General features: G+C 55.9%; 7 protein-coding genes across 7 annotated transcripts; 3 read left to right on the plus strand and 4 right to left on the minus strand.

Annotated features, from left to right (window-relative positions):
- Positions 1–113: 113 nt before the first annotated feature.
- On the minus strand, positions 114–5,528 carry B0H64DRAFT_446714 (uncharacterized protein; the record flags this gene model as incomplete). The annotated part of the gene is made up of 9 exons (XM_062806940.1): positions 114–488; positions 921–1,061; positions 1,163–1,336; positions 1,409–1,976; positions 2,040–2,071; positions 2,206–4,031; positions 4,083–4,141; positions 4,209–4,635; positions 4,817–5,528. 9 exons carry the CDS (start codon positions 5,526–5,528, stop codon positions 114–116), a joined length of 4,314 nt encoding a protein of 1,437 aa, XP_062654413.1.
- A 1,962-nt stretch (positions 5,529–7,490) lies between these two features.
- B0H64DRAFT_446715 (OsmC/Ohr family) lies at positions 7,491–8,057 on the minus strand (the record flags this gene model as incomplete). The annotated part of the gene is made up of 1 exon (XM_062806941.1): positions 7,491–8,057. The coding sequence occupies one exon, from the start codon at positions 8,055–8,057 to the stop codon at positions 7,491–7,493; it is 567 nt and encodes a 188-aa protein (XP_062654414.1).
- A 637-nt stretch (positions 8,058–8,694) lies between these two features.
- Positions 8,695–9,063, minus strand: B0H64DRAFT_378224 (uncharacterized protein; the record flags this gene model as incomplete). The annotated part of the gene is made up of 2 exons (XM_062802571.1): positions 8,695–8,963; positions 9,030–9,063. The coding sequence occupies 2 exons, from the start codon at positions 9,061–9,063 to the stop codon at positions 8,695–8,697; spliced, it is 303 nt and encodes a 100-aa protein (XP_062654415.1).
- A 615-nt stretch (positions 9,064–9,678) lies between these two features.
- Positions 9,679–12,226, minus strand: B0H64DRAFT_410902 (heterokaryon incompatibility protein-domain-containing protein). The gene has a single exon (XM_062804818.1). The coding sequence runs from the start codon at positions 11,789–11,791 to the stop codon at positions 9,719–9,721; it is 2,073 nt and encodes a 690-aa protein (XP_062654416.1). The 5' UTR covers positions 11,792–12,226; the 3' UTR covers positions 9,679–9,718.
- A 2,108-nt stretch (positions 12,227–14,334) lies between these two features.
- On the plus strand, positions 14,335–15,147 carry B0H64DRAFT_420689 (P-loop containing nucleoside triphosphate hydrolase protein; the record flags this gene model as incomplete). The annotated part of the gene is made up of 1 exon (XM_062805480.1): positions 14,335–15,147. One exon carries the CDS (start codon positions 14,335–14,337, stop codon positions 15,145–15,147), a length of 813 nt encoding a protein of 270 aa, XP_062654417.1.
- A 696-nt stretch (positions 15,148–15,843) lies between these two features.
- B0H64DRAFT_420690 (uncharacterized protein) lies at positions 15,844–17,691 on the plus strand (the record flags this gene model as incomplete). The annotated part of the gene is made up of 6 exons (XM_062805481.1): positions 15,844–15,926; positions 16,101–16,318; positions 16,374–16,616; positions 16,647–16,822; positions 16,874–17,548; positions 17,641–17,691. 6 exons carry the CDS (start codon positions 15,844–15,846, stop codon positions 17,689–17,691), a joined length of 1,446 nt encoding a protein of 481 aa, XP_062654418.1.
- Positions 17,692–22,147: 4,456 nt separating this feature from the next.
- B0H64DRAFT_49433 (uncharacterized protein) lies at positions 22,148–24,648 on the plus strand. The gene is made up of 2 exons (XM_062808323.1): positions 22,148–22,946; positions 23,016–24,648. The coding sequence occupies exons 1-2, from the start codon at positions 22,465–22,467 to the stop codon at positions 24,637–24,639; spliced, it is 2,106 nt and encodes a 701-aa protein (XP_062654419.1). The 5' UTR covers positions 22,148–22,464; the 3' UTR covers positions 24,640–24,648.
- The last annotated feature ends 1,461 nt before the right edge of the window (positions 24,649–26,109 follow it).

Raw genomic sequence — 26,109 nt, forward strand, 5'->3', positions numbered from 1 at the left:
CTGCTGGGATACCCACGTAGATGTTGGTGTCATTACAATGTAGTTACCCAGTGCTCCTTTACGATACTGGCTTTACGGAATGTCAGCATGCGAAAATGCTGCTTCAAATATTTCTAGACCTCGTCTTCACCATGATCAGGCGTTGTGCGCCTCAGGCCTCTCACCACACGCTTGCACATGCTGCGGATACTCAGCGACTCATCCTCCCCCCGCAGCCACTTAATAGCCGCCCCCCGTCGCCACTCAACTTCCCCCCACAGCCACTCAACTCCCTCTTCAACTTCCCCCCACAGCCACTCAACCCGCAGCCACTCAGGAATGAGGTACGTGACAAAACCCACAAAGCGATCGACCACATACAAGATATGGCCCAGACACGCGCCAACGACAAGAATTCCGACGGCGAAAAAGATGATGATCTTGATGTACCAGGTTCGACCCATCTCTTCGTCCAGCACATTTTGGTCTTTGGGGACAGCAAAGACGGCCTGTGAGTAAACTATTAGCGATAACCGGAGTTTGAACCCGCTGAAATTCATGTTGACGACAAACCGGGGATTTAGGGTTGGTTGCTGCTGCTGCCGGGAGGGGACAGGCGGTAGGGGGCACGGGGGTACAGGGACACGGATGGATGGATGGATGGGATATGAAATATATGAAACATCGGTAGTTACTGAGGCTAGGCTGAGGGGCAGACACCCCAGAGTGATATAGGTGAGTTTCCGGATGGTATTGTTCTGCTGGTACGAGCTGCGGCTGGCTCTGAGGGCCAAGACTGATGAAAGCTACATGCGCGCCCTGTGAATTAGCATATATAAATCGAGTCATGATCACGGTTTACGTTGTGGTGCAGTCCACTCTGTCTGTCTGGTGACTCTGGTCCTGGCACGATGTGTGTGACAAGCTAGGTATGTACATACCGCGTTCGTGTAGCGCGTGTTGAATTCCACTTTTCTCTCCAGCTTGTTCTGGATCGCGGTCAAGTCTCGGAATGGCCTTTCCAGCTTGCCGAGATATTCATGGTACGCGCTTTCGAGCTCGGGACTTCGCCTTCCAGGTCCCTGATGGAAAAGTCAGCATGAAATTATTGGTAGTATTTGAGTAATTAGATCTTGAACGTTTCCTCTGGTCATGCTCGAGTGGCTGGGAAAAGTGTACATACATTTTTCATCTCTCTCTTCAGGTCCACAATGGCCGACTCGAGGACACGCACCGACGCACTGAGGGTATTGTTCACCTTGAAGAGGGCTTCCAGGCCCCAGAGACTCAGCCGGAGCATGACATCAGCGTTCTTGTTGTGGTCCTGCAACCTGTCGACCTCTTCGAGATAGATTGGCTATACCCCCCCAACATTAGCAAAAAAGAAAAGTTAGAATCCTAGACACTAGAAAAGAAACTCAAAACTCACAACCTTATCATCCGGCAGTGTCTCCCGGATAAACCCGTCCAGAATATCCTGGTAGTCGGATACCAGGCTCTCGCACAGCTCGCCCAGAATCATGCAAAAGACAAGAAACCTCCCCGTCTGCGGTTGGTGCGTGAACTTGTCCCAGATCTCCTGCGCCATAACGCCCAACTTCTTGAGCCGGCAGCACGGAATCTGGTAAGTGATGAGGGAGCACCGACTAAAGTCGCCAAAGCGGTTGGTGGATATGGCGACGGACGAGACTCTGAGCTCTACGAGGGGTGGTTTATTTTGGAGGGGGTTGTTCTTGCGCCGATGTTCGAGAAAAAGGTTATCGGGGATCTCGATCTTGTCCTCTTCCTGGGTGGCGTAGCTAAGTTCTCGGTCCCAGACGACGGACCAGCTCCGGATGGTGATGTGCGCTACGACGGGTGGCTCGGGCCTACTAGAGAGTTGAAATCTCGACAGGCGGAGGTGGTGGTTGTTGAAGCACTCGACCACCTCGGGATGAAGGATGTGGACGAGGAGGCGAAGTAGACCCTTGGGGAGTTGGTATGCGACGCACGAGATTCTAATTAGATGTAAGTTGGTGTGCAACCGGGCCGGAAGGGGATGTCGACAGGGGGAAACGTACAGAATTCGGTGGCGCACTTGTTGATCAATGAGCTATATCAGTCGGTATCGCGAATGGTTAGCGAATCTTCAACACAGTGTCCCGCTCATGCCTTCAATCTCTCTCGGTGGTTCACCCCGTAGCTCTGTCCCTCTCTCTCTTCATAGGTAGGAATATACAGACTTACACTATCAGTAATCATCCCAAGGATTTTGGGTCCATACGAAAGAGGCAGGGTTCGTAGTTTCTCTTCCCAAGTAGGCATGCGCAGGTCAATGATAGCAAGAGGGAGCAGCGCTTCTATCGCGCGGATCTTCTCGCCCTCCCCGCCATCCTTTTCTGTTCCAGTTAGTAGCTCTCGGAGCCTCTCGCTGAGGTCGCCGAGGGAATCCAGAAACTCTTTAACAACATCCCGATGCGGTACAGTCCGGTCGGTTGCACTTTTAGTATCGCTGGCTTCGTCGCTCTCGAGTTTGCCGGCTATGAGTGTTTCGGAGGTTTCCAAGCGGACGAGATGGTCCCCGGCGATGGGCTTGCTGATTTCCTCTTCGCTTGAGCCACTGAGCTCTGTGTCGGGTTTCTCCGGGGGTGATTTGGTGCCATGGAGGCACAGAACCTTAGGAGGAAAGCAAGGCTTCTCGCCTGTGTCGGTCGGCCGTGTGCCTTTCGCGCGGATAGCTTGACGTATTGCCTTTGGTAAATCCCGGGATCGTTTGCTGATAGCATGCTCGTGGTAATAGTCGGGCGTGTCTTCGAGCGAGCGAAAGAATTCGTCTGGATGGAATCGCGACGGGGGCCGGAACTTGAGGTAGTCGATTTGCTCTTCCTCGCCCTGGGCCTCAATCGCCTCAAGAGCATCGAGCTGCAGGCTCATGAGATGCACGGCGTCTAGTCCCTCCCTGGGATGTCGCGGGCGGTTTCGAAACGGCCTAGAAACGGTCTTGATGCCGGTTCCTTGAAGCCCACATGCACAGCTAGCGGGCATCGGACCATCCGGGGCTCTATTAGCACCTGATCCGGCCAGTGCACGGGTGTAATCATGGAGAAACATGTCCAAGATGGTCGATGAGACGACGGCCGTCGCTTCGGACCTCAGCATGCCGCGGAGGTGGGCAGACGAGTTATTGCGCTCCCAGCAGGGTGTTAGCGATGCTTCGCAAGTCAAAAAGTCACAGAGCTTTCTCTTGAAATACTCAAGGTGCTCTTGGCCATCGGCCCTTGCCTCTCTGCTTTTGCTTTTGTCGTGTTTGATGCGGTGGTGGGCCATCATGAGGCGGCTATGGTGACACAGAACATGGACTTCCCAGGGTCCGGCCCATGTCTGGCCCTTTTCCGGGTCCGAATCCGACAGGTTGATGGTGGTTGTGTACTCTCGGCGCTCTTCCCGCTTCAGAATGCGGTTTAAGCAGCTCACCGTCTCATTATTATGGTCATTGTCCCCCTCCTTCCCCCAGAGTTCATGGGCGAGGAATACCAGTCTCTCGGACACCTCATCGCCGGCTTCGTACTGGCGAGCTGACGAGATGCGCTTCACGAGGGCTGTCCGGGCCGCTTTTTCCAGATGATGGAGCTCGAATTCGTCACAAGACTCCACAGCCGGAAGTAAACCCTTTTGTTGGAGCGAGAAAATAGACCGGCCGTGGAGATGGCAGAGCAGAGCTTTTTCGACTTTAATAACGGGGTAGCCATTTCGAGGCAGAGGACCATCCACCCGGAAACCGAGAATGCTGTGATTCCGATCCGACCCGTCAAGTTTTCCCTCTGCCGGGGTGACCTTATCGCGGGTCCAATCGGTGTCTGGGTAGGCGTGAACAATGTAACACACGGTGATCAAGGGGTAGCAGTGCCGATGGAAATCTCCGTCATCTGGGGTGGCCAATGACAGCCTTTCGTCGGACTTGAGCAGTTCTTGTACCACGAAACGCAGGATGCCGGAAATCGCCCTGCGGACCCTGTTGATGGTCTCTTGGGCTGCCTTGAGAGTGCTGTCCGTTCCGACGTACAGTTCTTCCTCTTTCGTTATTGGAAGTCTCATGGGAGGCTCTTCTCCCCCCCTTTGCATACCGTCAAGCAAAGCACGGGATAGTACTTTGTCGACCTTGACTAGGAATCTCGTCTTCCAACTGCAATCAGGAAATGATGGGCGTCAGCCTCCCTCTCGCACAAGGGATTGATAGTAAATCAACTCACAATAATCCTTTTACGTCGACAGAGGCTCTGAGAAACATGTTGCTAACGATGGCCTGCCGTTCCGCATCTTTGCCAGCCGCCGGAGCCTGGGCCTTATCCAAGGCGGGGACGAGGTCGACGCCCAAGACCTTCTCCAAGCAGCGGCCAATTATGTCGGCCTCGCAGAGCGCTGACACGCATTCAGCCTTGGATTGCCTATCGGCGAAGAGGCCTTGCCACAACTCGGCAGTTCCTGCGAAAGTGTCTGATGATTTGGCCAGGACGACGTTAGATATCTCGTCGGGCCATGGTGGCTTCAGGCAGGCTTGTATTTCATGTTCGGCCTCCACCAAACGGTACATGGCGAGAAAGACGAGCGGTGTTGTGGCGTTTTCCTTCGTCTCAGCAGTGACCCATTTTGGTACCTTGTGGGGCTTGTTGCCTCTCGCTGCATGGCCAGTTTTAGTCTGCGTTTCCCTCTCCAAGGCGACTGGGTTCCACGTCTTTCTTTGCGTGTTCCACTTCCAGAGACTGCCCTGCCAGTGTATTTCGGATTCGCCATTTTGGCTGCTGAGGTTTTTTGGCCTGGACGCAGCAAGACCCCACCGTGCATATGGTATGCCTCTCACATTCGGATTGTTCTGCTTCCACCTCTTCGCCGTCGGGGTTGGCGAAGGAATGGAATTGCATGGGGCATTCAAGCGTCAGTTGTAATTCGAATTCTTTGGTCGGGTCGAGGCGCAGCACTTGGTAGAGGCACCCCTTGTCAACAAACGACATCAATGAACCCGTGCCCAACTTTGCGTCGGCTGCCTCCTCCTCGTCGTCCTCCTCCTCCTCATTTGGGGTCCCGGCGTTTGCATCGAGACGGCTTCGGTCGACTGAACTGTAGCAGAATCTCTTAATGGGCCAGCGGTACTGGAAAGAGCCGCGTTCGGTCACGCTCCATTTGTAGCTTCTTGACTCGCCTCCTTCGGACCCGAGGAACTTCAGACCAAAGCTCGACTTCCCCCCCTGCTCTCGTTGGCCGCGGGCAAGGGCCAGGTCGGGGGAAAATTCGAAATCACCCCAGGCGAACACGATTCCGTGTTTCCCTGAAGGCGCCGTCATTTGTAAAAGTTCGCCTCCGTCATTGGTGGACGCGGCATAGCCCCATTGGCCAAAGTCAAAGGCGCAGTATGTTGCGTTGGAAAGTTCCGAGTAGCTGATGTATTCCGGTCCGTTAAAGTCCTTGCGAAGCCAAGAAAACTCGTCTTTTTCATCTTGGTTTCCTGACTTGGAGCCACGAGTGCTCACCGTGGCCGGGGATGCGGTACCGACGTTGGTACTGTGAGAGCTCATTGCAACTGTCGATACTCTCACTGCAAAGGACTGCTTTGTCAAAGATGACTAGAACAAGAACGGAAATTGAGTCCGTTGAACACCAGGCTGAGGGTACGCAGTACCTATACACCTTACGTCTATCTTATCGGAGACTGAGACTGAGCCTCTCGCCCTCTCATACACATGTTCTGTGGGAGGATGACTCTTGAATCTGAATGGCTCGGATGAAGAGCCCCCTGTCCAATACTTCGCCCGGTCGAGGTGCTTCTTGCAGTAGGCAGCCAATTATGTATCGCTGTTTGTTGCATCCGGGGAGCCCAGCGAACAATATTCTTTCCGAAAACATGGAATCGGATCACCGGAACCATTCTCTGTCCCCAGAGACAGAGAAACCAATCTCTCCCCCACCCACTCGAAGTGGTTGCCCAACCCGCCCGTACCCTGCTGCTTTCATAGCCTCGCGGCCTTCTTGAGAGGAGGGCTGCATTACCAAGTATCCCTCTCCCTCTCACCGTACTCTGACCGAATCACGCCGCCCCGACACCCCGGCCCGATTCCAGCTGATTGATGCAGCACGGCACAGGGTGCAGCTGCAGGCCACAAATCGGAGTCCTTCCTGCTTAGGGAAACGCTGAAATTAGCTGAAATTATATATTTCCTAAGTACTCTAAGGTGGTTTGCGAATTGATCTCTGCCAGCCCTCCCGATGGTGACCCAACTTTTTGCGTGGCTGTACACCACGCATAACACCTTCCGGATGTGGCTCTATGGTAGCCCCTCTGACTCGTTAACCAACAGAAGCCTCTCGAGCAAGGCGTAGAGTTTCATTACGGGTATTACTGGTAGCTAATAGCGATGATGCATACGCCTGTTAGACCTCCCTGACCCTCAAGCTTGTAAAGCACCTGATTAAATGCTGAGAAGACCTCCCAAATGCCACTGAGCCGGGCCGTCTTGCTCCTGCGGCGGACTCGGAGCTGGTTATCCCCTTCCAGTATCTTGGGACGTTTCCCAGTGTTCCAGGATTGTATTTCTCAGGACCCGGAAGGGACCTCAAAGGTGGTATACTGAAGTGAAAGGGTACAAGCAATACACAAGCAGAGTTTGCAAAGTAAATGCATAGCCCAACAGTAAGGGTTCGGAAGATAATACATTAAACTCTAGCTTCCTGCTCAAACTACTGCCTCTGCCTCTTCTTTTCTACTACAATTACCCGGCCTGATCCTCCTCCGCGCTTATCCTCCCAATTGCTTGCTCCGTTGTGTTGATCGCCCTCTCTTTCCTTGCTCCTTCTCGGTGTCCTCTATACCCCTGCGGTGCGTTACCGGGAAACAGGTATGTATACCGGTTTGGGAGTGCGGGATGACCTGGTGTGGAGGTGTGAATGCAATGCTGGAACTTGTGCTGAGTACCTCGGTAGTTATATCCGTTTTCTCCCCTCCCGTCTTCCGTAATCTAGGGTCGCACAATCGCAACAGCGACCAGGCTGCGCCCGCTGTGCAGATTATTGGTTTCAGCTTTGGGCATTTTCCGGGTGAGCCAGGGACGGCGAGTGCCCGTGGTCACCCCAGCTCACCCGGCCCACCCCCATTGGCGGGTGAGCCGGAGCCTTGCGCGCAAGAGGACGAGAGTTCCTGATGGATAGTTCCTGATGGGAGAGCATATTGATCTTGATTGGTAGTATCCCGAGACAACCCCCAAAATACCCCTGGCCCTTTCCATTTGCTGATTGAGCTCCTCTTGGCAGCATACCTCAGGTAGGGACGTACAGTACACACCACTAGCTGTCTCATGCCGCATTTTGCTTTCTTGTCCCGGGGAGGTGATTCCTACCGAGATGTACACTCTCGTGATATCCTCCACATAACAACCGAAGCAGCTCAACTTCAACCCACCCCCTGGCCGGCAGCATCCCAACATCGGTTCCCATTCCTCCCTCCCTACCCCCAACCCCAACCCAACCCCCCCTCCCCCACCTCATCACAACTTCTCATTCACCCACTCACTCTCCCACCTCACCCCACTCAACCGAAACAACCGCGTAATCGGACACCTTCTCTCCACCTCACTCACAAACCTCTCCCACCTCTCCCCCCCCTCCTCCACATCCGTCTGCACCCGCACCTTCAGCCTCACAACCTCCCAATTCGGATTCCCCTCCTCTGCCCCTTGCACCAACACCGCGGTCGGCAAATCCGCCTCGACCTCCACATGCCACTCCCCCAACGCAATCCCATGGTCCCGCGCCACCACGTGGCCCGTCACCTGGTTGCACGAGCTCAGGCTGGCGAGCGAGTAGACAACGGGCGAGGGGGCCGTGTCGCCGCCGCCGAGGAGGGGGTAGGTGTCCGCCGTGAAGGTGTAGGCCTTGCCGGGGACGGCGAGGTGTTGGACGGTGCCCGTGCCGGTGCCGGTGACGCGGACGGGGAGGGATTGGGGGCGCGGCGGGGTGGTGGAGAAGGCGCGCGTGAGGGGGGTGGGTTGGCGGGTGGTGAGTCCTGCTAGGCGGGCGGGGAGGTTGCCCGTGAGGCGGAGGGAGCGGGACATTTTGGTGGTGGTTGTTTTTTTCTTTTGAGGCGGGGTTGGAGGTGGTGGTGGTGTTTGATGGTAGGGTGAAATGGATGTATACCGAATGAAATGTGTTGGTTGGATCGGTGGTTTGGGGACTTGACATGAGAGTTCAAAGCTGCAATTGCAGTTTTATAGGTAGCTTGAGCGTCTTTGATCGGCAGCGCCGTGTTCTGGCGACATTGCGCGAGCGTATGACGAATATTGGTTAGCCGTCTTGGCGGCAAACTGCCATTGAAATCGCGGCGCTCAACCACGAGAATTGGCCGAGAGGGGACGGAACGAACAACCATTGCGGGGGTGGCTGTTAGCAAGGTATCGCATCGATGCACGTTGACTACAAGGTTTGGCCGAAGGTGGACAAAGCTGAAATAGGTAGTGGGGGTTGTCTGCCCGCATCTCATTGATTCAAGTTGCAGAGATGATAGGACTGGTTTTGGTGGGATTTGGTTTGTTTTCTTTTCCCTTGCTTTGCCTGTTTTCACCAGGACTTGGATGTTTCTGTTTGAATGTTTGTGTACCCATTTAGCAGGGCAATATTTGAGTTAAAGCCTTCCAACTTTCCTCATCATCCCAGCCCAAGGCCTCACGTCGATATTGACCCATTCATAACCCCCTAGAAACCCTGCTCCTCAACCTGGGCCTGCGCGGCAGCAATCGTGGCGGCAGCATTGGGGTCAACAAAGCCACAGCCGTTCTTGCCGTTCTGGAACTGGGCGGCCTCGGCCGAGCAGACGCCCACACCGCTCGCGTCGGCGCAGCAGGCGGAGCTGCAGTCGGCATTGTTGACACACCCGCCCGTGATGAACTGCTGACCGTTGCCCGCCCCGACGTTCTTGGCGCCGGCGTTGTTGGGGGTAACCTGGGCCGTGGCGGCGAGGGCGACTGCCGGGGGTTAGAAGTTGTCAAGGGCAGGTAGGTAGGTACCTAGGGTGGTGGAAGTTGACTTACAAGTAAGGAGAGCGGCGATAGTAAGGCGGACCATTTTGAAGGTTGTGGTTGGTTTTGGAGGGAATACGGTGTATTAATAGAATAAAGTGGTGGTATAAACTGCTCAACAGTAACGACACCAGGTCGTGAGAGAATGAAACCGAAGATGTGAGTAGGATGGTGGTGAGAGAAGATGGGTTGATAACGCCATCTAGTGCAGCTTGGATGCCCAAGATATAGGCCAGAAGAGAACCAGGATCGAGATCGTCTCTCCTGGCTGCTAGTCGATCCTTTCCTTGCAAGGTGCTGCCCCAGATCGCCGCGACCGAAATCGTCGCGGATCCCGCCTGGCAATCGGTGTGAGGGTGGAAGATAGGGGGCGGGTTATAATCAGCCGGCGAACGAAACTGTTGCAGCCGCCATCTCTAAACCAGAAACGCCACCATTGGTTCCTGCGCATCACCCGCCGCCGGTAAAGTGCTTGGACCGCTTTGTGAGCGTCGTGGTTTGGGAGTGTTTGATCGTCTTGATGCTTGGGATGACGGGGGCTTGGCATTAACGAGGAGTTGGTTCAGGTTTGATGCAAGACAAACCGCTTCGACTTTTGTAACGGCTTTGCTGGGATTTGTGACGGAATGCATTGAACATGTCAAGTTGGAGCGGAAGAGAATGATTGGCAGCAAATAGGTAGCTACTCGACTAGACTTGAACTATACCAGAGTGATTTCTACCTCTTCTTTTTTATCAAGAAACTCCTTCCAGCGTGCTTTTTGGTCCTGGGGCATGGAATGGCCGAGAGACGCAGTTACGCCGATCCGGAAAAAGGTATCTGGAAAACCATCCAAGCTCATAAGTACTAAGAAACCGTCTAGCGCGCCATCTAAATATGCTGGGATGCAAGCCACCGGCGTCTCATTCTCGAATACATGGTCCTCACCCCACCTGGCGTTGTAGTCGGGATAAAAGGAGCAACTCCCAAAGCCTGTATCGAGTCGGTATGGGTGCTCAATGTCTTCGATAACCCCATCAACCATCATAGCTTCGGGCCATAAATATGCAGGGACCAGCCGAGCTAAGACTTGGACAGCGAGGAAAGAGACTTGGCCAAACTCGTCTGGTCCTTTGAGTTTGATCTGAATGGATCTGACTGAGAGATCGCATTTCTGTCGACTGTACGAGGTAGTGTCCGCTGGAAATGATGCCCATGACCAGGTAGGAGCAATATAGTCCTCTGAAGGGGTAACAACGTCGTTAGAGAAAGAACCGCAGCAGCTAGTACTCCACATAATATCCCAGGGAAAGGTGTCTTCCCATAGTCCCGCCAGGTAGCGCCCCGGTCGGTAGCCGCTGGACGCTGCCGCGTGGGACTTGAGTTGCCTCGCCACCCCAGCGAGCGCAGGAAGCCTATCTGTGAGCTTTGTTAACTTCAGCTTTGAGTACGCAGAAGTGATCTTGGCCCATTCAGCGGCGAAGCCTTGCGCGTTGGCAGGCCTGGCTGGGGATCTCAGGCTGTGATGGAGGCTACCGGGGAGCCCGCGGAAGCTCCAGTCTGACACCTGTCCCTGGTCACATTCATAAAGGATGCCGCGCGAGGTGAAATGGGCGGTGCATCGGGATAGATATCTTTCCTGAAATACCCAAGCACGCCCGAGAAGAGGGTGGAGATTGTAGTCAGGTTCCCCGCCTACTCGGAAGTCGCCCCAGCCCAACCCGTGCATGGTTTGCTGCTCATGAAGAAAGATTCCATGCCCGGGCCACGAGGCATGATCGATCCTTGTGGGAGCGCAGGGGCTCTCTGGGCGAAGAAGCCCGCCTCGTCCATCTTTTGCCATGGTTGCCATCAAGGTGAGAAACGAGCCCTCGTAGACTGCGTACATTTTGGCTGCCTCAGCTCTCCAATCCTCGTCGTCGTCCTGGATGATGCAAATGGAGTCGATCCAAAGAAGATCCTTGCCAAGCAACTTGGTAATGGATATCGCATCCAGGAAAGTCTGTGGGAGTGAAGACCAGGGGATCTCGGTCTTGTTGCGCTGGTACGTCTCCCGCGTGGTGATACAATCGGGGCGGAGTTGCCCCCAGCAGTGACTGAGACACAGGTACTCCCCACGACTGCCGCCGGACTCCATAAGATGGACGGCGGGGTGCAATCCGCCCTTATCTATGATCTTGATAACCCTGGTTGGAAGCAGTGGTGGGCTTGGTGTCCTGGCCCTGTTACACGCATCGTGAGATTCTGAGCAATCCTTCATCCAGAAGTTTAGCGACCTAGTGCACGCTTCGGCATCGACGCGTCCCTCGGCGTTTGGGCTTTCCGAGGTGTACGGATTGCTTCGGAGGAAGGCACCCGGACTGGTGGCTTCAGTTGGATAAAAGAAGAGGCGGAAAACACTGCTCCCCGTAAAGGTTTCTCTCGCATCCTCGCTATCCTTCTCGCATAGCTCGAGGTACCGATGTGATGCGTGCCACTCCAGAAAGACAACTGCCCTTTTACAATGGCGGCGAAGCGTCCGAGATATGACGTCGCAGACGACACAGCCACGAGAACCAGATGCTTGGATACACTTAAGCGGGAAACGGGTCCTAGATGGCATCTTTTCCGGCCGCTGTCTCCATTTGTCGACGAAGCCATCACACTGTCGCGCCCCCGACAGGAGTGGGAAGAGGCAGAAGCCGCAGTAGGTAACCGGAGTGATGACTGCGGTAAAACCTCTATAGTAATCCTGTAAAGACGTAAGACACGAAGCGACGCCGTGTGAGATGCTTGAGAGATGCGGGATGGCCATGGCGAGAAAGGTTATATGGTAGGATGATGAGAGAATTGAAATTGTTCAAGTTCGTTCAGGTTTAGGGTCAGGCTGCGAACATGCATGGACCTCAGGTTGTTCCCAGTCCAGTAAAAAGGCGCTGTCCGCCCACCGCATTGATGTCGCAGATAGGGCCACGTAGCAACCTATCCCGTCTCAACATGGGTTGGGGGTTCTCGAAGTCGCGGCGAATGGCTCCTACCTATCTTCCCGGCCTATAAAACGGAGCCGGCCTCGTAGCCGCTTTTCTCGGATACCCGTTACTTAAAAGATACCTAGAGATAGACTGTGGCCGTGGTCCCCGCGGACTGTACCACGTGACTTCCCCCATATACAACCCCAGCCCTTCCGCGCACGCCTCCTTCGTTCGTGAGGAATGCGCGTATGCAAATGCACGCATATACCCGCATTCGAATTCCCGCAATTCTATATATACAGTTAGACTTCGTTTGTTCAATCTTTTCAGTTTGTTATATATAGCTATGGTCAAATTAGCTCCTGGAGCTCCAGTTATAGCAGCGGAGCAAGGAAAGGCGCGCGGGGAAGGGTTGGGGTTGGATATGGGGGAGGTCACGTGGTACAGTCCGCGGGGACCACGGCCCACAGTTCCAAAATGCTGTCATGAAAAAAGGGCTGACGACCTGTTTTCGCTCTCGCTTTTTGGCGACCAAGCCTATTGTAGGGAACCAAGCGAATGCCTGAGCGCGGGACATTGAGGACTCTTGGCAGGACGAGAGTGTTGAGTGATTTTCTCGGTTGTACCGGTAAAATTTGAGCCCTAAAATACCAGAAAGCACGCCATCTTTTGAGCTGCGCTGCCTTTTTTTCGTGATGTACATGACAGGGGCTGGACAGGGGGCTGTGTTCCTCGGGCCTTCGGTGGAGAATCTGCCCAACCGGGAATTCTCCCAGGCGACACGTCGAGTGGTGGCCTGAACTTCTTTCGTCGCGTGGATGCCGTCGGCCTGGGCTTGTGTCAGCCTCCGCTCGAGCTCAGCAATGTCTGATCTCTCAGGCGGAAGGCGCGCTGTTGGTCCTACATAGTATAGGACGTCAATGGCCGCACTTCATTACGTCGTACGACAATACAAGCTGTTTCTTGTGTTTGCTCTTCTCGCCAAAAGCCAAGAAGTGGGTTGCGGGGGTGGGGGGTCAAGGCAGATCGCGGAACACTTCCAGAATAATCTGTACAATTGGGGAAATCAGCTCGCACGAGCCACCCTTCGTCGTGGGGTTTCATTGTTTCAAGAAAGCGCGGCGCACGGATTAGTACCTCACTGTGGCCGAGAAGAAACGTGGGCTGAGCCAATGCTCTTGCCGCAGAAGCAGTGCTCCGAACAGCACTCTCCTGCGTTGGAGCCGAGACACGTCAACACTTGACCGCAGATGCCGGCGGATCCTCTGCATCCTCTGCATCCTCTGCGACCGCTCTCACTTCACTCGGCACATACAGATGTGTAAACAGGTACTGCGTCTGAAGGCCTTGCTGGGACGTCCAGGACATAGCAATGAGAAGCCCAACGGGCCGGAGCCCTCGGGTCCGACGCCACTTCAGCTTGGCGACGACGATCCGAATTTTATTTATGGCGTATAAGTCTTCAAATTTTGCATCCTCCCGACTATTTCTAAGCTGATTGCCTGAGCAAGCCACCTTCCGGCCCGATGGTGCGGGCGGCTACCGTAACCAATCGACCCGCCGGACCCACCGGTCCGGCTGATTGGAACTCCTATGTGGACCGTCCCAGATCTCGCTTCATCAGCCAAACAGCGTCGGGTCTATCCTGTCACTGTATTCTGGTGGTCCTGGGCATTCCCTGCATAAAGAAATGCTCGAGGAAGATGTCCCTTTTCAAGACTGTACTCGTATTCGGTTCTGCCAGCTGAGGATTTTGGCGACCTGCGTCGGCGGCGCCGAGGTGCCCGACCTTGTTAGCGTAGAAGGTGGCTTACTTTCCTGGTCAACAATTACGTGGAAGCCTGCCGTTTTCTGCTGCCCGAGAGCACCCCAATCGACCCCCAGAAAATTCCCGCGCTCGGTCAGATCTGTCACTGCAGGATGAGATACCGAAGGCATCCCGCTTCCTCGGTTGAGAGAAACCAATCAGATCTGCGCTCTTAAGTTCTTCCCTGACACCGGTCCACGCTACCAGGCGGGCATGTGTCTGTGCCCTCACAACCCTCATTCCAGGGTGGAAGGCAGCCCCCCCGAACCTGGTCTACGGGACCGACTTGACGGATGTCCCCTGCGTCTATCAGCGAGCCCGATCCTCTGGGCAGTGGGATTTGCCTGGGACCCCAATTAGATGACATGTCGGGGCGGAGTCCCCCGATTCCCGCCCCATGCCTTCAGCTCATATCGACGGAGCGCGAGCTTCCAGTGCTCGGAGTACATAAGGGGACCGTTCCCGCATCGGTGGACACATCGTAGATCGCCTCCCGCCGATTCAAATTTCAAAGTCTCCGACTCATCTACTCCGCATCAGACTCAGCTCAAAAGGGCACTGAAGTTGCCAAGTTTCACCATGCCACCAGTCAGCGAATCCCGTCCCTTAAGGCCAATGCAGGTCCTTTCCCTCGGCATGCCCAAAACAGGCACGGCATCCATGGCCGCCGCCTACCGGATCCTGGGCTACCAAGACGTGCACCACGGCATCGACGCCATCTTCTCATACCCCTCCGATTTCGAGGTCTTCATGCGCGCCGCCGACGCTTCCTTCCCCAGCCTACCCACCTACACGGGGAAGCCCTTCACCCGCGAGGACTGGGATGACGCCTTCGGGCCCTGCGAGGCCGTCACCGACCTCGCCCCGCTCTTCGCGCCACAACTGATCAGGGCATACCCGGAGGCCAAGGTCGTGCTCGTCGAGCGCGAGATGGAGTCCTGGTACCGCAGCACGGCGGCGGCGCTCGACATGTTCTTCGGCGCCGTGCCTACCTTCTTCATCGAGGTCGTCGAGCCCGTCATCGGCTCCTGCACGGGCCCGGCCAGCAAGAAGCTCCTCCAGGGCTTCTACGGAGCGAGAACCGGCGAGGAGGCCAAGGCGAACGCGAGGCAGCGCTACGTGCAACACTACGAGACGGTCAGGAAGATGGTGCCCAAAGAGAAGGTGCTGGAGTTCCGTATGGAGGACGGGTGGGCGCCGCTGTGTGAGTTCTTGGGCAAGGAGGTGCCCGACGTCGAGTTCCCGCGCCTAAACGAGGCGGCGGCATTCAAAGATATGGAGAGAGAGTGGAGGATGACGCACTGGACAAACTTCAAGAGGATATATGGGCGATGGGTCGTCGCGGCAGGCACTCTGGGGCTGGTTTACGCCGCGAAGCGTAGTCTGCTGTAAGTAGACTGGAGCTGGCAGGGTGGTTTGGTGCATGGCATGCTAGGCGTCGGTTGGATGGAACTAGGTCTTGGTGTTTCTGTATTTATTTGAGGACCAGTCGTTCCACAGTCATGATATCCTCTTTCCTTGAGCTCTCAATGCACAGATCCGAGCCGCTTCATCGAGTTATGCGCGGACTCCCAGGCAACGCGGGAAGCCAGCAGTCAATTGTCTCACTCACAGCCGCCGGCTTGGAGCACCTATTAGCCCCCTGGACTGTCTGCTGTTTCAAGATCGAAGCTTGGAAAAGCTGTCGTTTACAGGCGACCGCTGCCTGCTAGAGAACTTGGGTCGTAGGGCCCAACTAACTGAATTCCAACGTCCAAAATACCGCTCCTCAACTTTCTGCTCTCCAAGTCCGGTAGGGAGTGTCGACTCCGCTCGACATTGCACACGCCGGCGAGGTGCTACCTACCTAGCTCTAGAGTCTCTAGAGGTACCGCCATCGGCAAGAGCCACGTGGATTAACTGTATTTTGAGGAAGGAGCGGCTACCTAGACGGAACCCCCGCGGAGTCCCTCTTCCTGTTGAATGCTGGCCGGACCGTTCCACCTGCCAGGCACAACAGTCCAACGCACCAGCATCCGGTATCGATGAATCGGGCCGAAAGAACTACGTATTTTTATCTTGACAGCAGCACAATCGTAACAATTTATCATGCGGCTACAGATCGATTTATCCGACGTCGCCATCGAGAAAAATGAAGAAATCCACGAGCTTCACCTCTGGGGAGTGCAGACGTCACTCTAGAAGAACAACTGTCTCGTGTGTGGGAAGGAGACCGGTGCGACCAGGATCCGATGCCGCTGTGGAGAGGGCTTCTTCTGCAACGACGACTGTCGACGAGAACCAAGAGCTGTTCCGCTGACACAATGCAAGTTCATGAATAACACTCCTCTGAACGCCCGCCCTAGCAGCAACCATCGCCGTATCGTCATCCTCCAATCGGAATTCCCTTGGCTCAACCTCGTCTGGGCCGACGTCAAGGATAGCCACCTCATCATCGATCATCCTGTCTTCGATGGTTTCTTTGGGGAGCCCAGGGGTGGCTCTTTCTGGCTCGATCTTGCCGTCATCAATCCTGCGGTGGATTCTGCGCTCTTCCGCAAGATTGGACACGGTATTGCTATGGGTGAGTTAGCTTGATGCCGTCCCCGTACCCTGGCTAACCAAGAATTGGTGGGTAGGGTTCTCTGCAGGCATGATGGACCCTCATACCAAGGTCGAAGCTAGATGGCGCAATGGCGCAGCTGCAAACATCTCGGGGCCTGGATATAAGGCGCTGTGGCCTGGCCCACTCGTCTTCTTCAGCTACGGTTACGGATTGAGCGACTACGTCAAAGTCGACCCAGCCCAATCGGATAATGTCGAATGCGGCGTCGAGGCAAAGATGAGCAACCTAGAAATATGGAATGAACTAGACAAGATGCGTTAGGAGGGCATGGACAAACAGGTTAAAGGGAAGGAGGCGGGCAAAACAGTTTGGAAATGGAAAGTCAAGGAGCACGGCACATCTATGAAGGTCTTGGACTTGACCCACCGAGACCTCGGTACAGTCCTCGACTACATGTCGCGCTCGCAGCTCAATCCTATCCCTCACATCCCCAGGCGCTGGAATATCGAAGACTTGCAAGCGGTTCACATCCAGGACCTCAACCACCCGGGCTATGGCTTGGAGGACCTCTAGAAACAGGTCAACCCCATGGCACAAACCGCTGCCGAAAACCAATTCAATGACGCGCTGACCGTCCAGTCATCTAAGGGGGAGAACATATCCATCCGGCATGTTGTCCTCCCCACCATCACAATGCCTTTTCATCCCATGCTGGGGGCCTTTGCCGTCGGCATCCAATGGGTGGTCTATTACTCCATGGACATCAATCCGCCCTTCCGGGCTAAGATACCGTGGGCCGAGCGCTGGCCGATCATGGACCTGACGTGGGCGGTAGAAATCAGAGAGAGCGCGCCGGAGATCGCGCTTCACGTCCCGATCTCTTCGTGCGACTCGGTCGTCGTCATGGACGCCGACGGCGGGCCGATCGATCCGCACCACGTGCGCGCGCTGTACAAGTACCTCAAGCACACGGACCCACGGCAGTGGTCGCGTCGCGGTGCCAGGGGCTTCGAAAACTACTGGGCTGTGTACGCAAAGGTCGACCTGGGGGGGGCCAAGGTGCCGGACGTGTACCCGCCCTGGGATGCCCTCGACCCCATAAATCAGAACGACTGGATCATGACCCACATGACGCTGGAGCAGTTGTGCCCGGAGGATCTTGAACGGAAGGAGGAAATTGAGAAGACCAGGCAGCATATGCTCGACACCGTATCCTGGTACCGCAATAATTCACCGGGGAGGGGTTTTGTAGGTTGCGATGGAGACTGTGGACGGTCTGTGGGTGTAGAATTACGAAAGTAGCACTAGAAATTATTCCTCTGTACCAAGGGCACAATCAGCCATGCCAGTCCTTCTTGAAGAAGCTTAGCGAAGGCACTGATATCATATAAACCAACGAGCACCAACCTGAAATAAAACAAAACACCCAGATGGGACCGGCATTCACGAGTTCCCTATATTCCAGACCTAAAACCCATCAACTCCCACGCAAGGGCGGAACACGCACACTCATCAGCACCGTTGGTAAGACAGCGAGCATATCTGCTCCCACTTGAGCTCAAAGGATGATAGGCGGCTCATAATATACTCAAGTAGTTACCTGGTATAGAATGATCTGTAGTGGTGGGGTTGCGGCTTGGAAAAAGAAAAAGGAGGAATGTCAATCCACTGCAGAAACTATCACAGCCATGACGTCCCTCGACAAGCTGTAGCTACTGCCATGCAACTGCTCCTTTTTATTTGGGAGTCCAGAATTCCTTGAGAAGGACCTACAAAGTTGCCGGAGGTTCAAACTCATCATGATCCGAGTTGCTCAGTTGTGCTTACGCCCGATGACTCCGACGCCGATGAGCACCTTCGTTTATGAGGTGGGAAAGTTTGACCATTTTACCGAGGCAGTTAATGATGTTTCTACCCCTCATGCTCTCGTAAGTTATAGGACTATCTGAAGCTTCCATACCTATCGGGTGGGATGTCCCTGTAGACCCGACGTTGTTCTTCCGGAGCCGGAACAACCCCTTCCCCTTTTTGAGTTTCAGAGATGTCAACAAGGCCCCGGCCTATGGAGAGCGCCGCTTATTAATGGCTAGGAGCCTCCACTGGTGTCGTCACATCCCGAGTGGGCACGTGCGAGGGGAGGCGCAACCCCGCATTATTCTCGGGCCTGATCCTTGCGAGAGCAACCTGAAGGGGGGATGGATTCAAGTCCAAGCGCCCCAACCTCGAAAAAGTACCGTCCGGGGCTCGCCAGGGTGCCGGCGCCCAGCAAGGCAACCCGTGACGTGACAGCCGAGAGGCGGCCAGCGAGGGGTAAGGGACAGGCGACAGCATGCCACGGCCGAGGAACTGCCTGTTTGAGCAGGACGGACGGCGAGGGGACGGCGAAGGCACGGCGGTTTGATGCGCAAAGGCCAGGGACGAGGCAGGGGACTTAATCTATCCCACTATCGACGCTGATGCTTATCGGGCTGGGTGCAGTGCGCCATGGAACGTTATTCGAGCGACAGAGGGGTGGGGCTCGGTGGCGGTTGGTGACGGCGGAAGGAAGCTCTTCCAACCACGGAGGACGAGAGCCACGGAACGGCCGGCCTACCGCGCCTCTCTGTATACAAGGATGCCCTCGGCGCCGAAGAGTCGTCAACTCGAAACCTCAGAGCCCGGGCCCGCCGAGAGCTCGATTACTGACTATAGTTGCCGAGTTACCTTTTGGCGAGGGCGGCAGTTGACTGGTCAGACTGTCGCCCGCGACCTTGAATATGACGGCTCGTCTCGGACTGGCGCATGCGGGGTCCCTGAGAGCAGCATCGGGGTGGATGCGCTATGCCGCTTCGCAAACGGAGTCATGGTGGTTAGGTAATGTAGGGTACCTTAGGTGGCGATGCGCACTGGTCAGGAGACCGACCACGACAACCCGTACGAAACTTGTTCCTGGACCGGACACCGGACTCATCCATCCTCGCGGTTCTTGGCTGTCAGCTTCGAACCACCACCACAGCGAAAGCCTGGCCGAAAACCCGACCGCTGGTTTCGGTGAGACATGAGCAGTCAGGTCCACAAAGTGCTGGTTCCGACAGATGGCCCCAGTTCATCTGGCCACGTCGTCGATATAAATTCCGTGTCGTTTGCGCACCCACAACATCGCTAGACCACAGGCTGAGCGTGCATCTGACGGGCCCGTGTGGCTGTCACCTGGCTGCGACACCGCCTCGCCCATGCAGGTCGCGCAAAACAGACATTTTCATATTTCGTACCGCTCCTGCGCTGGGTGACTGGCACGACTGGTTAGGGGCACTGCGGGTGAGGTCAGGAACCGGACAGCCTTTGTGCTCTCCCTTCCTTGTGCGCCGCGAGATTCCGCCCCGGTTCCTCTCGGTACTTGCCGAGGGCAAGCCCTGGCTGGGATATCCCGAACTGCAAAAAAAGCCACTGAAAACGTCGCAGAGACCTTTCAGGCTGTTGAATGGAACGCCGTTTCAAGCGAAGCCCCGCTGTTGCTTTCGGGGGTGTGTGGGCCTCCACTGAGCCCCCATGATGACGCAATGTGTTGGCGGTGTCAGGAACCCCACCATCCATCCATCCTCGCCATCGCACAAAAACACCGTCACCGCTGATCAGCGCAAAAGTGATGATGCCCGCCCGGGCGACATCTCCCTTGGCCGCTCGTGCCAGTGCTTGACCCAGCTCTCGAGGCAAAACCAAACAACGAGCAATACACACTCACCGAGACTCTTCCTGTGTACCAAGTTGCGTCCCCGACCGACACACGCTGACACGCAACCTGGCATGCATGCGTTGCTTCGCACCCAGCCAACTCCGGGTTGTATTCGTATATTGTCGCACTCCGAGTGTTTCGTCGTCGTTGGAGGGTTTGAACCGCTTGGGGCGCGACGCCACCTGCACTTCCGGACTGATTTGCCCTTTGCGTCCTGCAGGCTGACTCGGGCGTCGGGCCCCACTAAAAGGGAGACTTTCAGGTACCCGGACAGGTGCAGCTGCATTCAGAAGCCAGGTACCCGAAGCCGGCAGCTGCGCGATGCACTGGTAGCGCAGGTAGAGGGCATGAATGGGCGGAACAACCTGAGTACCTGAGGTACATTATCGACGCCTGGAGCGGCTCTCGGGCATGCAGCATGATCCGACTTCTGTTTTTATCTGCCTCGGACGCTTGCTTGTCGAATGGTGCAACTCGGTCCGCACTCCGTGTCCAAGGTGCATCATCCTTGTTGAGCGGCTTGAGCCAGGCCGTTGTGCCTGCCATCTCCCTGCCGTCCGAATTTTGACCATACAATCGAAAGGTAGGAGGTCTGAGTTGGCGTTACTAATGTCGGCGTCATCAAGGAAAGCTTATCGTCGAAGGCTCGAATTATTCCTTGCAACGGCGCCTCCGTTAACGAAAAGCTCGGCTTTGCTGGCGGTTGACTGACTCGCTGATTTGGGATGGCTGGGTTGAGCTGCTCGGTATCGAGAGACCGCAGCTGGGCGTTCATGGATACAACCTGGAAGGCATTCGACGAGGGCGGGGAAATGCCCAACCACCCCCCTCCAGTGGGGCTCAACCTGATGTGGTGCGCGCTCTCTGCCCCGCCTTCCCGCTCTGAACCGTCTCCGGGCTGCTGGCCTGAGGTTTAAACTTTCTTTCACTCTCGCAAGTTGGCGGCCACGGTAACTGAACTGAGGTGCGGAAGGGCCGGTCATCAAGAACCCCGAAGGGGAGGTGTTCCTCCAACTACCCGTACCTACTACTGTGTAGAGGTCGGTGTCACAGGGCAGGAGGATCCTGTTGCCATTCTAAGGTAGCTTGTACTATTCGTACCTTGGTGCATATTGCCCTGCCAAGAACATCCATCGATCCCAGCGTCAAGTTGAAAGCCCGTTCCTTCCTTCTCACCCACCTTCATCCGTTCTCAGTGGCCCGACCTCGACTGCTTGCGGATCCTGCACAGACACCGTCCAATCTTTGCGACCGGGCTCTCACTCTTTTTCCCTTTGCACGGGCAACAAGCGAGCGGAACTTCCCTCTGTTCTGGATCGTGATGACGGCTTCATTTTCACGGTAGGTCGAAACCGCATGTGACTTGGGTCAAGTTTGCAAGCCATCCTCAGCTCTCATATCCATGCCGGCGGGCTGCATCGTGGGAGGGAAGCCGCTCAGGGATAAACGTCTTGGAGATCCATCCAAGGTGGTTGGTCCTGCAGGTCAGCAATCCGCCCGCAAGGGCGTGCCAAAAAGCAAGCTCACGAGCCAACTACAGGCCCTCATGCGGACCGAGATCTGGTCCAAGACGCACACACTGCAGACGGCAAAGCCGCACTGAATCGCAAACCCAGGACTGGTTGGCCACTGGCCTGGCCAGGTCCAGGCGGACGGGATCGGACGCTTTGCCGTATCACTGGACAGAGTCTTTACATCCATTACAAGCGGAGGCAATCCACATCCCTTCCACCCCTGCGAGGTTTGCATGTGCGTGCACCTTTGCCACACACCCCCCCTGGCCCCCTTGCCTTAGCACCTGAGGGAGCTCTTGGTTAGGTGCCGCCCGCAAACCAGAGAAAGGCTCCCGCTTCCCTCGCGCCTGCAACCAACCTCCGACTTTCATCCTCTCGGGACCTGCTTTCCATTTCCATTTGTGCCTCCATCGACACTTGGCATATTTTCTTACTCCGGCAATCCGCAGGGAATGTCCATTGTTTGCTGTTGATCAGCTTCGCTTCAGCTTCGCTTCAACTTCAGCCTGTGACCGAAACACATACCCACTGCAAACCCGGAAGACCTGGAAGCTGTGGCTCCATCCGGCCTTCGCTCAGCTTTTCCCACCTACCACACAACAAACCCTTTTCCAACGACGCTCCCGCACTTTTCATCAACCACACCCACCGCGCTATCTCGGCTCGAACCTTCTGCGAATGAGCCGCCCCGGCGTCCGGATCATTTCCCTTACCCTTTTTTGATCCCCTCCGCCGGTCGACTTCGCCCTTTCTTTTTCCGCACGACGCTCTCGTAATCGGGACCAAACACCTCCCCGCACTGACCCCTGTAGTGGGTTTGGTCGTCTCAGCCTCGCCAGGGCCACCCACTCCATATCTACGCTGCTCCCCTCGTTACCCCTGGTACTCCTGGTTACAACACCCCCACGCCTCATCATCGCAACGCACAAATTTCGACGATGCCTACAGCGTTTCGTCCAGTCAACAACCCGCTACCGGCGGGAGAAACCTCGACGGAGATCACCTCGCCGTCACCAGTAGCACCGCGGCCGACGACGGCTCCGGCGCAGGGTTCGAAGCCTCTCGACGAGGCCACGACGCCCACTCGTGCAAACTTCGGTGCCGGCACATTGTCGTCGCAAGATGCTCGCACCGCGTCAGAACTTATCAAGTCTATACAAGTACCCGAGTCCGGGGCACCGACCTACAAAAGGGGACACTCGGAGCTCTCAGGGTCATCGAAAGATTCATCCGACGATGTGGACATGGATGACTCTGATGGCGGACATACCGTCGATGGCGGAGTTACCACAGGAGACGAGAGCGTGAGCGGAGATGGCAAGAAGCCCAAGAAGAAGAAGTCGCAGCGATTTTATTGCACCGACTACCCACCTTGCAACCTGAGCTTCACGAGGAGCGAGCACTTGGCCCGCCACATTAGGTATGAAGCCACGCCCAGCATTTCGCTTTGGGCCCAACCCAGTCCCTAACCATGGTCTCGGTCATCTAGGAAACACACCGGCGAGCGCCCTTTCCAATGTCACTGCGAACGACGCTTCTCGCGCCTGGACAACTTGAGGCAGCACGCCCAGACCGTGCACGCGAACGAAGAGATTCCCATCGACTCGCTCGCCGCTACCGGGACGCGGTTCCAAAGGCAGATTCGGACCGACAGAGTGCGGCAACCTGGCAGGGCTCGAGCTTCGACAGCGGGCAGTGTTGGGCCCGCGGGCCGGGGACATTCCAAATCCTTGTCAATGTCGAGCATGACAAGTGTAAGCTCAATGGCGTCCGGCTTCAGCGTTAACGACACTCGCCGGAGGCCACCGCCGCTCGTCATGGCCGATCACAGGTCCCGGATGTCGCTCGAGTCGTATCGTGGCCCCGATGGTCAGTATTACAGAGGCCCGTCACCGGGTGACTTTAGCACACCCACGTCGTCGACATTTTCCACCGGGCAAAACAGCCCTCACTGGGGGTCCGTCATGTCACCCGGCACCCCCCACACCCGCTCACAGAGCATGTACGCCGCCGCCGGAACACCCGGCCGCCGCCTAAGTGTACCCTCTGGAAATAATCCCTTCCAGTCGCCGCACGGCCCTGGTGCCCGTGTTCCGGGTTTCGGGCCCCGAGGGTTGAACTCATCCAACGCAGGCGCAGTCTCGCCGTCACAAAACAGTTTGTTGGCATCGCCAACCTCATCTACGACATACTGGACAACAAGGAGGGACTCTACGTCATCGGCTGCTGATGACGCATGGCGCAGACGGACGTGGCACCCCGACACAGCTGATTATAACGGGGCAAGCAGGTTGAGCCAGGTTATCACCCCGTCCCAGTTTCCTCCAGAGACTGCCGTCCCGACCGGGCCGAGCTCGTTCCAGCCACCGCAAGTGCGTCTTCCTGGGATCGAGTCTTTTGACGAGATGACGCGGGCTGCGCCCCCACCATTGTCAACTATGGAGATCGATTCAGACATGGATAGGCGGCCGCCGCAGTACCAAGGTGGTGGTGACCCGGGCGCAGACAACCGACGGGGACAACCAGTGCAATGGAATATGAACCAGCATCGCGGCCTAGACCGGTGGGACACGCCGCCAAGAGATAGTGCAGGAGCATGGGCAAGCGAGGCGAACCAAGCCATCTCTGCCCGGGCCGAGTACAGGTTTGAGCCCGAGATCACAACTCCGACAGCGCCGACAAGCGCCGCCGGCATCATGGGCCCTCGCCATCAACACACCGTGTCTGCGCCGGCCTTCAACACGCCCCGGGAATCAAGGCGCCACGGCTGGTATAATGGGCCAATCGCCTCCTCTTCCGTCGGGCAAACGATTCACGAAGGCCGACCCCACGTTGACCGAATCGTCCACCCCAATGTCAGCGCCTTCCGGCCATTCCCCGCTCGTGAACAAGAGCCTGCTTCCTACATGCATCAACCCGGGCCTCCAGTCGAACGACACGAAAGACCCGAGCGGATCGATCGCATGGAGCGAATTCCCGAACGGATCCCTGAACGGATCCCCGAACGGAATCCAGAACGGCCTACGAACGAGGGGGGAGACCCCGAGGCATTGAAGCGCCTCGAAGCCCTGGTGGCCGTTGCGGCTAGCCAAGGGTCCGTGGCTACGTACTAACCAACGCCGACCCCCCTCTAGCCACAAACCATCCGACTAATCTTTCGAGATACACCTACGAGTGTACGCCACAAGCACTCGCTTCGCACGTGATAGATGCCAACCGGAACCTCAACGTTCTTTTCATATTCCGGGTAAGGGTGGGTCACGATATTTCTCATCGGAGTTGAACTAGATTGGCGTTTCATTTCTTCTTTCCTTGGGATATCCATGTTATGACGACTCTCCTTCCCTCTGACGACGAAACGACCAACGGTTCCAGGCCATGGCTATGCTATACCCATTTTCTACTCGGCTCGGGGGCGACTCTCGGCGATTTTGCACTGGTTGGAAGCGATTTTTTGGATCTTTTGCATTTTCAGGGTTATTTTTGGCGTTTGGCGTGGTTTGGATATAGCGACATCATTTTTGGCGCGGCGAAGGAGTGGCATGGCATCAAGGTCGAAAGCCTTGAGGTGACTCGCTCACACCCCGCGAACTCTCTGAATTTGGACCATGGGCGGACGATGTGCATGCATATGATGTGATGGGTCTTGGTTAGATACCCCTGGGAAAGCGACGGGAAGGCAAGGACGGAAACTCTCTACTACTTTCACGGCGCGGGATCTTACTTCCCCGCCACAACTTCTGGCGTTCTGGATAAATGGAGTATATATTTTTTTGGGTTTCAACGTGCATTCATTGCCCGTGCCGCGTGTGTTAATCTGGGCGCGGATGCGTTGCGAACTGCAACGGGATAACCCGCCCATTCGCACCCCTGTGCCCCTCCCGCGTCTCGAATGGCACATCGCTCGAGGAAATGCAGGATCAGAACCACAAAGGTAGAAAGACAAGATTAAAGGGTCTAATGCGGATTAGATGACACTCATCCAGGGCACGGTCGGGGAAGACCAGAAGGGGATGGGAAAGGGGATGACACTGACGTCGTGAACGAACAACACGTCACGGGGGTTGCTCCTCTCGACGAAACAGTCTCTCCGCTTTCCGCTTCCTAGTCCCACAGCTCCCACTGCATGTTGTGCAGCTCTGGGTTCGGGAGGAAACTACGGTGGGTTCGGGAGAAAACTACGGCATACCATGTCGGTTAACCCTCGCGAAGGGGTGCGAAGGGGAAGAGGCACGCTGGATAACGTATGAGTGGGGACCGGGAGTGGTATGTTCGATGGTGCCCGACCACGAGGGCAAGTTCTTTGCTGTTGTATTCACTGAATTACGATGAACTATCTCTATGTGTGAATGCTAGGTGCGCTAGTTATCAGGTAATCGTGTTTGTGCTGGCATATCCAAAAATCTGCCCCAGTCCCTATCTCCAAGATGTTGCGCGGTTGTGTGGGGGTGTTGCTCGGTCTGTGCTATACATGGAGGCATCTTCCGAATTATGACGTCTTTTATGTGGCGTCTAATTTATTATGCCCCTCATAGTGTTCGATGCTCGACATTGCGGCGAGCGATGCCAGTGTCCGCTCCGTC

The sequence above is a fragment of the Chaetomium fimeti genome (assembly GCF_033439085.1).
Source record: "Chaetomium fimeti strain CBS 168.71 chromosome Unknown B0H64scaffold_11, whole genome shotgun sequence".
In the NCBI taxonomy this organism is placed as follows: domain Eukaryota; kingdom Fungi; phylum Ascomycota; class Sordariomycetes; order Sordariales; family Chaetomiaceae; genus Chaetomium; species Chaetomium fimeti.